The sequence below is a fragment of the Parasteatoda tepidariorum genome, chromosome 4 (assembly GCF_043381705.1).
Source record: "Parasteatoda tepidariorum isolate YZ-2023 chromosome 4, CAS_Ptep_4.0, whole genome shotgun sequence".
NCBI lineage: Eukaryota > Metazoa > Arthropoda > Arachnida > Araneae > Theridiidae > Parasteatoda > Parasteatoda tepidariorum.
The window spans coordinates 84158185-84172582 of NC_092207.1; the positions used below are offsets into that span (position 1 = coordinate 84158185).

At 31.8% G+C, this 14398-nt stretch overlaps 1 protein-coding gene across 2 annotated transcripts in view; it reads left to right on the forward strand.

The window, feature by feature from the left end:
- LOC107452129 (sodium-dependent proline transporter-like) overlaps window positions 1–13950 on the forward strand; it is an 84903-nt gene extending 70953 nt beyond the window's left edge. For both annotated transcript variants that reach the window (XR_011636649.1, XM_043039163.2), the window contains exons 14-15: window positions 422–592; window positions 12547–13950. Coding sequence is in view for 1 of the 2 variants with exons in the window: in XM_043039163.2 (XP_042895097.1) it covers window positions 422–592; window positions 12547–12729 (354 nt within the window). In the remaining variant the exon portion in view is untranslated. The remainder of the gene's footprint in view (window positions 1–421; window positions 593–12546) is intronic.
- Window positions 13951–14398: the final 448 nt, after the last annotated feature.

A 14398-nucleotide genomic window follows, 5' to 3' on the forward strand; every position in this document is an offset into this window, starting at 1 on the left:
TATATACGTGATAGAATTTGGTCAATGCAGTAAAATTTGGCATGATATTTAAGGCATGATACTTTACTGCATGGCATAAAAACTATTTATTCGGTTAAGTTTATTTTTCAGTTTTGTATTCTGTACTAAATGTTTAGTAATAAAAACTATACTATAGAAATCCAGTTTTTCCGGTAAACTGTTACCATATGGCCAGAAAAAATATCAAATGAATGATTTAAATTCCGTATATTTTGGTTTTATTAACCAGAATTATGGGGGGGGGTATAAGTTATGTCATTACCTAAGTTACAGTAGATTACCATATTTTTTTTCTCTGTGTGAAATAATATATATGAGTTAATGATTTAATACGCTTATTACGTGTTTTGCAATTATTAAAAAAGCATGAATAGTGATTTCATTCTTTTAATTATTATAGTTTGTCTTTGTCTATTCATTGGTTGAGCATGAGACGCTGAAATATGGCGATTACGACTTTCCAGACTGGGCTGATGGAGTGGGTTGGCTCTTGGCTGCAATTTCCATGCTTCAAATACCCTTTTGGGCTGCAGTTGCAATTTGGAATCAAAATGGAAGTACTTTTAAAGAGGTATTGTATGAATAAATGTCCCTTCATCATTTATATCAAAATGCAAAAGATAATTTTTTTTTTCCAATTACTGATGTGACGAACTTCCTATGTTTGACTAGACACGAGTCTAGACAAATCAATTATCGTCTGCAGAATATAATATCAAACGATTTTTTAAAAAAAAAAAATTAGAATTTCTGCCATTTAAATTTCTTGACAGATAAACTTTCATATTAATTTCGAAAAAGTGATGTCTGAAAATATTATGTCATAAACTCAAAATTCATAAGTGCTTTTGAGTAATATTTTTCTTACTATTTCATAATAAAAATTGAATGAAAGGACAATTTTTAAATCGCAAGAAAATATTTTTGTTGTTAGCAAATGAGTATACAAAGAATTTATAAATATTGTTTTTAGAAATTCACTTTTTTTATTAGCACTTTGTTGACCGGCAACTCTACACCAAAAATATGTCATATCACCGGCTATTATTTTGTAATTAAGTATGGAAGTAAAGTAAAACATTCAAAATATTGATTTCATACCCAAACGTTGTTGACTGATGACGAGACGAGTTAACTCGTCTCGTCATCAGTCTCGAGACCAGTCATGGAGTAAAGTAGTCGCCGGTCAACACTGTGTTAAGGAAAATGCTTTTAGTAAAATACCATTTCTGAAATTGAATATTTATAATATTAAAATACCCTATTTCATTTTATTTTGATTGGTGAACAAGATGATTGGTAAAATTTCGAGAATTTCTGTAAGAAACCTTCTCAGAATATTATTATACAGAAATCTAGAAAATAGGCAAAACTTCCCTTTTTATTTTTACTGAAAATAAGTTATCCCATTTTTTGCTTCAGTCACTTAAGTGAAAATTGCTTGAATGGATAAAGCGTTCGCCTTCCAATGAGGTGAACCGGGGTGCGACCCCGGCGATGGCTGGTCGATACGAATTCCGCATCCGGCTTGAACCGACCACAGTGCCGACGTGAAATATCCTCAGTGGCAGACGGATCATGGGTTAGAGTCCCCTTGCCGTCAGGCTAACCGTGAGAGGTTCTCGTGATCTTCCCTTCCATGTAACGCAAATGCGGGTTAGTTCCATCAAAAAGTCCTCCACGAAGGCAAATTTCTCCCAATACTTGATCCAGGAGTTCCCTTGTCTTATAGATTGAGTTCAAAATTACAAGGCTACGGAGCTGAACATTAGTATTCGTAAATTGGATAAAAGCACATGCAGGCCATAAGGGCAACGAAGAGGCTGATAGGTTAGCCAAATTAGCCTGTGAGAGAACAACGGTCGACCTGTTTGAAGATCCTAGCAAGCGGACTGCAAGAAAAACTTTGGAACGCGAAAAATTGATTGAATGGCAGGAGAGATGGAGTGACAGCTTCACAAAGGGAAGGCACACATTCGAGCTCCTCCCGAAAGTTCAAACGAGGAAAATCATGGGGAATTTCTTTTTAAATCAATTCCTAACTAATCACGGCTGTCATGGACAACATCAAGCCAGGTTTTTTGGGGGAGCTCAGCTGTGCAGTACCTGTCAGCTTGTTGAGGATTGGGAACATATTTTAATCCAGTGTACAAATTTTAAGCACATTAGAGAGAAATTTTTTCATTCAAAAACCACCTACGAGTTTATAAAGCAGCATTGGTCAAACCCTAAAATAAAAAAGGGAATTGAGGAAATAATAAGAAAATTGTTTAGTAACAAGGCACCTCCCTGAATCCTGATGGCCTTTTGCTGCCTCTTGTTAGGAAAAATACACCTAAATCACGGCTTATTAACTTACCTGTTATGGTTTGATTATTACTTGAATTTTCTCTTAAAATGTTTTTTTTTTGGAGCTTTAGTCTCATGCTTTGTCAATCTCTGCCCTTATGTGATTCCTCATTTTGAAAATTTTAATCACTTGTGTTCCTAGAGTTTTTATATATGGTATATATATGTCCTTTCTGTTTAAAAAAAAAAAAAAATAATAATTACTGGAATTTGATAACTTTAGTACTGTTGTGCCAGCCATAATTATATTCTGAGTTACAAACATCCTTTATTTTCCATGTGAAATTGTTTCCTTTTATTAACTTTGCACCCCTACTGAAGATGCGACATCAATATCTCTTCTGATTGTTACTGTTTATTTTCTTTGTAATGTTTGTTTCCTTAGTTTATTTCTAAGTAGCACCGTTTTCTGGATTTCATATTTAATATTCCACCTATTTGTTAAAACTCTAATTTGAAAATTTTGAATATGTTTGCTCATGTAATTGAACTGTTTCGCTGACTTCGAACTTTCGGAGTGCCCCGGATGCCCCCTTACGGGGGCGGGACGGGCTTAAGCTTGTTATTAGTATTCGTAAACCCAAAACGATAGGTTCTGGTACGCTCCAAGCACCGCAGCAGTTGTTGAGCATTGACGAAATCTAAGAGAGTCATGGTCTTGTATGGAATTTGCGCAAGTGGCAAACACTTATCATATTGTGCAACTCTTTGCATCAATTTAAAGAATGAAATTTTAAATCGTATAAAAGCAAAATTTGAGCTAAATCCGTTGAATAGATTCTGAGAAATTTAATTTTAAATCTGCAACTGTTTTAAGATTTGATTTCACAGAAACTATTCGGCCAATTTCGCTCAAATTTTGGATGCTATGTAAAATTAAATACTTTAAATTGATGCAAAAAACTGCATAACTTACCATTCAACATTTTTTTCACTATATTTAAATAAAATAATAAAATATAATAAATATTTTCTTACATTTATGTTTTGCATGGAATTATCTTTGCATAAAAAAGTTTTATAATTGAGTGCAAAAGTTTTTTATTTCACTTAGAAAGTTCTGGAGATATGGTGAAATACGCAAAAATTAAAAATAACAATAAGGATACCATTCTTTGGATTGCTATCCTGACCAAATTATGGGGACCATATTTCCCAGACCTACTTTTAGATGTCAGAAATATGAATCCATCGAAAAAAAATTCTATTTATACAGAGAAAGTATGTCTGATTTTGTAACTTAAAATATCGTCTGCCCTAATTAGTAAGCATATTTGAGGTTACTCCCTCAAGCCAATAAGTTGGAGTCCTGGTACGTAAAGATCCGATTATTAGATTAAAAAATATTCAAGAGGGTCTTTTTTTTGTGTATGTCCAAAGAATACATAATAAAAGACTATACCCGATAAAAATAATTAAATATTGATACACAAAATAATACATTATAGTTTGGAATGGAAAATGATTACGCAAATTTACAATAAACTGTGCTTCATTAATTATAAAATGTAAGATTTAAAATAGTACTAGGAAATAAAAGCTTTCAAAAACTGCGGTTCACGTTAAACTAAAAAACAACTAAAATTAACTTAAAATCGTAAAACATTCCACGTTACACAAACTATATTTATTTGTAACATTTCATCAGTAATAAATTTACATAAAATATTTTATCATTCTTCTAAGTTAGTACCAAACCACAAACACAATATACGAAGAAATTCATACTCTTTGAATATTCATGAAGATAGGGTGCTAAGTCTCGCGGTTTTTCCCTAGATTTACCTCAACCTCCTAATGAAAGTCAATAAATGAAGATATCTTACCGAATTTCACATGGGAGGAAACTAATCTTGGAAAGATCTAGTTTTCTTTAATACTTCTGTAGGTTTTATGTTTCGCTTTTCTATTTCTTGGATTCGGAATATTTTATCTCTAGGTCGTTTGTATACCTATTCAAGCCAGATACATATGCAATATTTATAAACTGATTGAATAAAACTTGACGCCGTCTTTGGGAAGATATTTGAGAAAGTTTGTGAAAAATAATTCGAAATCAAAATTGCACATACATTCGAAATGAATTATAGAAAATAAACTTATTTTATTTTATTTTATAACCGTCGTTGAACAGCCGACCCATTTTTTTTTTGGAGGGGGGGGGGGATATGACTAACTAATTTTCAACTCCGTGGCCTTGTAATTTTGAACCCAATCCAGAAGACAAGGGAAGTCCTGGATCAAGTATTAGGAGAAATTTTCCTTCGTAGAGGACTTTTGGATGGAACTAATCCGCATTTCCTTTACATTGAGATAAAAACCGCGAAAACCTACCACAGTTGAATTGACGACAAGGAGACTCTAACCAGTGATACGTCTAACACTGAGGATATTTTACTTTTACGCCCCATCCAATGATAAATCATGACTTGCATAAGTTTATTGTTGTTGTTGTTGCTTATCCTCTTCTGGCCTGACGAAGTCAGACCAGATCTATGAGCCCATTGACCTGAAGAAAATCAGATACCAAAAGAGGAGTAGGGTAAATGTCTTCCCTGAGAAGACCAAGACAGTTCAGGATGTGATCGGCGGAAGCCCGGTGTAGATGGCATTTAGGGCAGATGGGGTGGATTTTAGTTCCCTCGGAAAAATAGAAAACCTTTAAGATGGCCGGTAGCTAGGCGGGAGATGGTGGTGAAGACTCTCCTTTCAAAGGGAAGGGTCAAAGAAGCTTCAGGCTTATTTCCCTGGTACCAATAGTGGGTGGGGGGAATCAACCAGTCTCTGAGAAGCTGGGATTTCTTCAGGAGGTAAGATCAGAAGAGGTAGGGTGCGGTAGCTAGGCTGTCCGCTAAATCATTACCATAGAGACCGACGTGAGAAGGAACAATACCCACTGCAAGTGAATATTATGTTGGAGGGACAAGAGTTTTAGGTTGTTTACGATGGAAATACTGGTTTTGTCGCCAATTTGGGTCCGGTTGTTGAGATGTTGCAGGGAGCTGCGGCTATCAGAGAATATCCAAAGGTCTTTAAAATAAAGGTCATTTTGCATAACAAATTCCAGACCCCTGTTGATAGCCAGAAATTCACTTCTGAAAACGGAGCAGAAGTCTGGGTCACGCTGGCAGAGAGAGAATTTTTCATCAGGAGTCTCGATGTAGACTCCGCTACCAGCATGACTATCGATTTTGCTGGCGTCAGTGAAAATTTTTGCGTCTTGTTTTGGAATAGAGTGAATAATTTCGAGAGCCAGTTGCTTTAGATGGTCGGGCAGGAATTCCTTCTTATTGACAAGAGCGGGAAGGTTGAAATGGAAGAAAACTTCTCGAAGATCTTCAGAAGGGTTCAAGGAACTGTGAAGGGAGTGCGGCTCTACATTATCGACAAGGAGGTTTTGAAAAACTATTTGGCTAAATGGACTGTTTTTCCTGAGCCTTTGGGAGAAAAACCAATTGCTGAGGTATTCGGAAGTCTTGTTATGTTGTCCAAAGCTGATAAACTTATTGTTATATGTTTGATTGTTGTTATCTGCTTATTGTATCAGTAAGCATAGATTTTAGCGGCAAATCACATATGGATATTAAAAATAATTAGAAGGCAAAATTATTACTCGCCCCCAGCCACCAGCCGCAGAGTGCCTAAATATAACAAAATCCCTTTAAAACATTGTCTGTTAATCGCCACCTGATCTCCACTTTTTTTCTGACGTAAATGCACCCCATGTACTTTTTATTATTATTATTTTTACTAAATGTGGAGTTATAATGAATATTTTAAAATATTCCAACAATCATTTTATTTCAAGCTTTGTTTCTTAATTTTAGAATTAAACCTTATAAGGTGCATTCATATTTTGAGAAATGCTTTAGAAGAAATGTCTTACATTATTAATAATAAAAGACTTGCCTTAATTGTTTGAAATTCTCTATTTTTAAAGTGGCCATAGGTCTTAAAAAGTAACCACTGTTAAAAATGATGCAACTGGCTACTTTCCTGTGGCAAAATTTCCGATTTTGGCCCTCTAAGAGTTATCCGATTTGATAAATTCAAAATTGAATAAAAAAATAAATTATTTAAAATCATATTTTATTATAAATAAATTATTATAAATAATGTATCTGCATTGAAATCGTTATATTACAAAAATTTGTTTTTTCACGATTGCTTTAATTATCACTTTTAACTTTAGAGCTTACTATTTTTTATGTAATGTTAATTTAAAAATGTTACACTGAATAACTCATCAAACTCACTAGGAAACTTAGCGAAACTAACTTTCAGCTAAACTTAGCCAGGGCTTGTAAAAATTATATATCATCTAAAAATTATTCACAGTAACAGTCTATTCAAAAGAAAATTACAAAATTTTTAATATTTATCTAACTTATAATTTTCATTAAATTTCTTTACTGTGCAATAAAATAATTTTAGTGTAAAAATATGCATTTATGCGCCATCCTTATTTTTACTGAAGAGAATCACTTCAGTAAAAAATAGGATGCAACTTATTTTAGGTTTGTATCTTCGCTTTGAGTATTCTAATTAGTTTTGTATTTGTTTTCCTTATATCCTGTATTTAAAATACTTTGATAGCAATAGACTATATATTCGCGAGCAACCGAATAAATTCCTTAGTTCAGTTCTATGTTTGAGAGAAATAATACAATATTGTTATAAAAAAATAAAATTTATCATTATTGGAAAAAATTTCATTTTAAAATGTTTTTATTATTTTTAAAAAGTAATTAAAACTAGCAAACAATGTTTTCCATTTCGAATTTTCAAAATTTAAATGAGAGAATAAGTAATCAATTTAAAAAAAAAAAAAAAAAAAAAAAAAAAAAAAAANAAAAAAAAAAAAAAAAAAAAAAAAAAAAAAAAAAAAAAAAAAACTTTTAAGTGCTTTGGTAAATTTATATTTTAGTGCTGCCATCTATAAGTGAATAGATGAACTGAAATTTGCAGTTTCAATGAAATTTGAGGGGAAAAAATTCTTAAATATAAAGTCTGAATCTAAATTTGAATCTAATTTTTAAATAAAATCTAAATTTTTCAACAAAAAATTTAAATTTTAAGGGGAAATACTTAGATTTTTGATTTAAGGCGGATTTTGATTTCTTACTCTCAAAATATGGTAGGTAGTTGCAATTGGACATGACTCAATAGTTTGGATAGGAAATCGGACAAAAGTTTAAGCCCCTTTATGTTAAATTTACTTTTTCCATGTTTCGTTGCATTGCGAGAAATTTTAAAGTGAAGACAAAGTTTTTTGCATTTAATTATAGAATTCGTTTACCCTACTGGAAAAATAATTTTTAATTCTTATTTATTATTTTAAATGTTTTATTTAATATCAATAGAAAAAGCCATTAAATAATTAGGTATAAAACTTTTCACATTATTTTAAAGAAGGTAATTTTAAAGACAAAATTTAAAATTTCTTCAAATTCTTGTCAAACTCTGTCAAATTCTTGAGAAATCAAATTTCAGAAATACGTCTTTTCAAAAATTCGACCTTTTGCACTGAAATTTTGTATTTTGAATAACGGGTGGATAAACGAATTTTATAATTGCATGGAAAAATTCTTTGATTCGCTTAAATCGTTCTAGATACATGACGAATTTTTAATAAGTAAATTTAGCATTAAGGTGTTCGAACTATCGGTCGCTCTCTTGACTAAATAAAAGAAGTCATAATTACCAGATTACGGCTATTACCCCAGATTTCAGTTTCAAAAATCTTAATTTATAAAAGGTAAATTAGTTTAGTGAGATTGCGTTTTTTTATACTAATTGATAATACTAATTAAATTGTATATTCAAAGTCAAGCCTTTGAACATGGTTAGGGAAAATCCGGTCTATAAAATAAAAGCTTTTCAATATGGTTCTTTTTTTTTTTTTTTTTTTTTTTTTTTTTTTTTTTTTTTTTTTTTTTTTTTTTTTTTNTTTTTTTTTTTTTTACTATTACATTTTTGAAGACCAGTTAAATCTTGTGGAAAGTTTCGAATTTGGAATATCGGAAGTTAACGCAGAATTTGCTAGGATTTACATCGCCATGTCGCATGAAAAGGCACATGCATCTACGTATGCGCACTGAATTACAAGGTCTTAAATTATTCTGTTTATGCACAGAAAGTAAAATTTTTCAACTTTTCTATGAGTTTATTTAGTATTTTGTCAGTCATTATCGAGGAAAGCTACTTTAAATTTCATATAACTCCACAACCGTAAGTGCTAGGGCTGTGAAATTTGCACATCGACCGAGAAGAGCAATTTCGATCCCCAATCCGATAAATCCTTTAAAAATTTTAATTATTCAATTCGGGAGAAATGTTTAAAAAGGATTTTTTTTCCTTGGCATTAGTTTAAAATAAGTTATTGAAGTTCAGTCTTCAACGTAAATGGCATGTGGATCGGTGCTACGTCACCAAATTATCATTTCTAAAGCAAATTATGTCGAGAGAAATATTAACCTGATAATTTTTCAGCACTCACTCATCAGATTTGTTTTATGCAATGCATGCAACATTTTGTATTTTCTCATGGCCTCAAACTTCTCATTTTCTCATGGCCATGCTGCAAAGTAGTTCTTAAATTAAAAGTCTTAAAACTTCATAATTGTTGTTGTTGTTGTAGTCCATTAAGGCAAATAGTGCGATTGTTCTTGATTTCCAGAGGTACCATCCATGGCCAAGAATTCGACTACTGCCACACCCATCCGTCACACCCGTTCATAGAGCAGACCCACTTATACATCCATTTGTTTATCCGTGGATCGTAATTTTGACTTGCACCAGAGAACTATCAATCTCTAATCCAGTGTACAACCAGAGGTATAATTTGTTATAAGAACATAGAGGACTCCGTGACCCGACAGATTTAACGTGCACCAGTCTCCATTTTTTTCGGTCGGCTGGATTACTTCCGTTCTTACGAGCGTGAGTTCAGCGTCCTACAAACCAGGCTATCCTGGCCCCATAACTCCATAATTAAAATTTCAATATAAACTGAAACATGCGAAAGGAAAAAAATGAAATTTAATTTCAAAACTGAAGTCTTTTTTGTAAGCGATTATTTTCAGGCTGATACAGATTAAGTAACACTGATACATATATATTCAGAATATTCAATACACTTACGAAAAGGTAATTTCTGATTCTCATCCATCAAGAAGACAATGCAAGAAAACGTTTTTTTTTTCCCTCAATGAATAATTTTATCCATTCAACGTGGACAATAAGATGGGTTGTTTATTTCATGCAATTTCGTAAAACAAAATGTATACTCGAATATCATTTTACATGAAAACTGACTCTTTTGTCTCAAAATAAACGAAATTGAAATCTCGTGACTCTAATTAATTACGATGACCAACTGCGTTTTTCTTTCTTTCTTTTACTTTTCGTGAAAAATTGAAAAGAGAAAAAAGTAAAGCGATAAAGATTTTTAGAAAAATAGCACGTGGCAACTTTATATTTCTATCTATTAAAATTTCCAATGAAAACATATTATGTATTCCTTTTAGAAAATTTAATGGCAGAAAACTAATTTCTCAGAATTTCAGTTGCATGCGGAGCTGAAATATTATAATTAAGATGAAAAGAAAATTTCGGAAGCAGTTTTAGTACCAACTAACAATATTGTTAAAATTTTAACCACAAATTTCTAGCTTTTGACTTATTACAGAAATATTTGTTTTCAATGTGGCATTTTAATTAACTGTATAAGAAATATTGTTTTTCGGTTTCTTCTTTGCATTATTATAGACAAATTAAATACCAAAATATTCGCACGTGGAAAAAAGCGTCAAGAAATATTATACGATCTTAAAAAATATAATGAGCAAAACTTAAATCCATATGTCAAATGAAAGGGTATACTTTACGCTATTTAGGAATAAAACGAAAACAACGTGAAGGAGGTACACTTATAAGTACATGAATGGACATACTATAGTTTCGGTTCTATAAGAGAAGAACATTCCGTCGTTCCTGAACGCGAATTGATGATTGAGGAAGATATTGAGGAAAGTATTGTTTATAGAACCAAAACTATAGTATGTCCGTTCATGTTCATTTATCTGTACTTTATTCTCGCTGTTTTTTACGTTACCTACATTGTGAAATCATTCAAAATGAATCCAATATATTTTTGTTACTATTTGTTGCTCTTCCCGTTGGTTTTATTTTAAGAAAAGTGCACAACTTACGATCCTATTTAGTTAGAATTACTAAGTAAAGCAAATATTTAAGCAAAGCCCGTTTTTAACTTAAGATAAAAATTTACTTACTATCGTTAAAGACATGTTATAGCCCTTCTTTGATTTTATTGGGCATCGAAAATTGTGCTATTGATTACACTGGGAAACGAATTTTTTGTTGTCGTTATACAAAACTTGTTCTCTGAAATTAATTTTGCTCCCTTAAGCTACAGATTATCTTTTGTTAATGACATTATTAGTCTACATTTTTTTTCGAAATGTACAAGTTTAAAAACGTTATATGTAACAGGGGATCACGTAATTGTGGCGACGAATTTCTAGGGGAGTCGTTACACGTCATTAGGATTAAAACTGTATATAAACCCATGCCCGGAAATGTCATCCTACGTACCTATTATGACCTGTTCAAAAGAACAGGATGAAACAGTTAAGAGATCGCCTCACGGCGTATGACAACATTTTCGAGAATGGGTTGCTATGCCATTTTAATCCTGATGATGTGCCTTAACTTATTTGGAAGTTTGTTGCAGCATTTATTCGTCTCTCTGTCATATAACGTTTTTAACCTTACACATTTCGACAAAAATAGACTAGAAATGTCATTTAATAAATAAATGTAGCTAGGAGAGAAAAAATGATTGCAGATTTGAAACTAACAATACGAAACTGTCTAAAATCTGTTTTTAAAAACTTATCATGCAACTATAAATAAAAAGTTTGTTCCCCAGTAGCAGTCAACGCATTAATCGTCCACAGGATTAGGGATGCACAATACTATGCGAATTTCGTTAACTGCGCTTTATTTATGCTTACGTGAAGGCGTGCTACATATATAGCCAGTACATGATAACATATATAAGTATATAACATGTAGTACAGTAGCTGTACTATATGTACTGTGATTGTAACTATATACAGGGTTATTCATAATTCCCTCTGGGGTTTCGAAGCGTTATAGTAAAAAAACGAAGACGAATATGGCAGAAAAGAACATATAAAATTATTCCGAAAGTTTTCAAGTTTCAATTTAAGCAGTTGCCGATAGATGACAGTAACATGTACCACTGAAGCCAGTTGTAGTAAGCATAAGGTTGTAGTAAACAGAGGGAATTATGAATAACCCTGTATAACTGCATTTATAGTTAGTACTGTGGATGTTGTTAAACAGTTGTTTTAATTGTCAGTATAAGTAAAACCTATGAATTAAAAGCCTTTGAACGCGAACAAATAGATAGCGTTTGACGCTTAACCATGTCAGTTTACAAAATTGTCAGAGAAATAGGATTTTTCAGGTCATCTGCGTCCGAATCAGTGCCAGATTAAACGTACGCGGGGCCCTAAGTCATTAAAATTTTTGGGGCCCGTAGATTAATTTTTTTTCTCGTATATTTTTTATTTATTCTAATATAAAAGTATTTATATATCTTTTCATTCAAGAAAGCATATTTAAAATTAAAATAAATAATAATAAATTGAATTTTACTTTATTTTGTTAAATTAGAACAAAAAAATAATCATAACATTTTATAATCATAACATAATATTTGAAATTGATTTTTTTAAATCATTGTTTTTCTTATTTTTTTTATAATTTATTTTCAAAAAATCCATTTTAAGAGGGGCCCTCGTCATTGGGGGCCCCAGGCCATGGCCTAGTCTAACCTAATGGGTAATCCGGCACTGGTCCGAATTTACCGAGAATTCACGAATATTTGGGAAAAACTAGCAATCGAACCTATAGTAATGGGAAAATAACCTTGAGCCAACATCGACTCAGATTTGCAACCAGCTGAACCAGGAATTGATCCTAGAATGTGTAATGAACCGTGGAACGCTCATTTTATCCAATGAGCTTAGTATGTTGTAGACGCAACTCGTTATTTATTTTGATGTTCCTAATTCAATATAGTTTAAATTTTGTTCTTAACTAAGACACATTCTACATTTCCAGAAATTTCTACGGGCATGTCGTCCAACAGATGAATGGGGTCCGAGTGACGATATGATTAAAGCATACTACAAGATGCACATGGAACAAATTACTCCTGACCAAGCAGCAAAATTGACAGACGATGCTTCTTGCAAAGGTTTGGCTCAAAGCAATAACGAAACGGACCTTATGGAATATCTGTGAAATCATTCTATATGTTATAAAACTATCTGTTATGAACTCTTATTGCTGTTGAAAAATGTAGAGTTAATATTGCATACAGATCATTAATTCTAGAAAGTTTTCCGTAATAATCACCCTTAATATATCAGGAGATTTAGTTGAGCGATTATAAGTTTGGAGAAGAGGTAGGGTACATTAAAAAATAGAGAATTACAGAGCAAACATGTCAATGTACGTCATTATCATCGCTTCCCTATTATGTGTATTGGCTGTTCGTTGCGCATATGAACCGCCATTTTTATTTGTCTAAATTATCTTAATTTTACATTTTCTAATAATTAATGTCAAAATTTTCCCCAGATTCAACATAATTTATCAATTTGACATCAACTTCCCCAACTTACCTGCTTAATCACCTAATTAGTGACAATCACAGTAAAACTACAAAATCTGAGCCTATTTGACTGCTATTTTCATCAGTAATTATAGGAGAACACCAAATCGAACACCAATTTTTATTTACAGTTTATGTAAACAAAAATGCATTTTTAAATGTGCACAAAAAGCTTGTCTAAAATAATGAAGCTCCCCTAGTGGTGTACGATGACGTTTCTGACCATGCGTTGTGATGCAATTCTCAATCCTTGTGCCCTACTTCCCTTCCAAATCTGCAACCGTTGAACTGATTAACCTTGCATACATGTAAAATCCTTGTCAAAAATCTATATTCATTATGGATTGCAAATCAATATTTAAACAAGAGAAAAATTAAAACTCTATGGAGTAACCGGTAAGGAATGAGAAGGGAAAAGTGTCAAAACCAGTTTGATTGCCTTGATTGGAAGATGTTTCTGACAATCATCCTTCAATTCCTCTCTGTTTCCTTCGGCAACCAATTATGTTTTTATTGTTTAAGTTTTTTCTTCCTCAGTATTGATTCGTGAGATACCGATAGCCTTATTTGTGACAATGTGTGTGCTTTTTTTTAACTTCATTGTTGAATGATTCTAAAAATTATATATTGAGAGTGATCATTACGGAACACCTTGTATATTTGCTACATCATTGCATACGCATAAAAAGGCAATCATTTTATAGTATTTGTAAAGAGGAAGTTTTCATGTTATATTAAGCTGGCTCATATAATGCAAGATATATTTTGTGCAATTTGTATTTATTGTAAAAGAATATATTCGTTAGTGTCATTATTTTGTAGCAATAAAGCGTTGTGTTACTCAGTTTGCATCATTTCTAGTGCATAAACTTATAATATTCATAAAATTCTAAAAAATATACTTTTTGACAACTCACAATTGTATTTTAGAATCTTTGTTGGAAATGAATTTATAAAAATATAGGGATTACAAATTGATGTTCATGGGAGCAACGTATCAAAAGCTGGCGAATTATTATCGTGGTCAATCGTAATAAAGACGTAATTAAAATAAAGAAATTAATTTTACTGTCGGAGGAAACTGAAAAGCGTTTTTGATTATTAATTTATCCATTGGACGTTATTAGAAAAACCTTTTAATTTCATTTGACAAAAATGAACTTATTTTAATAGTTTTAATTCTCTCTTATCCTCCACGTTGTAGTTTGATAAATTTCAAATTTTTCATACCTAATTATTAATATGCAAGATTTTAATGTAGACTTTTATGCCTTATTTTTTTTAGAAATTTTTAAT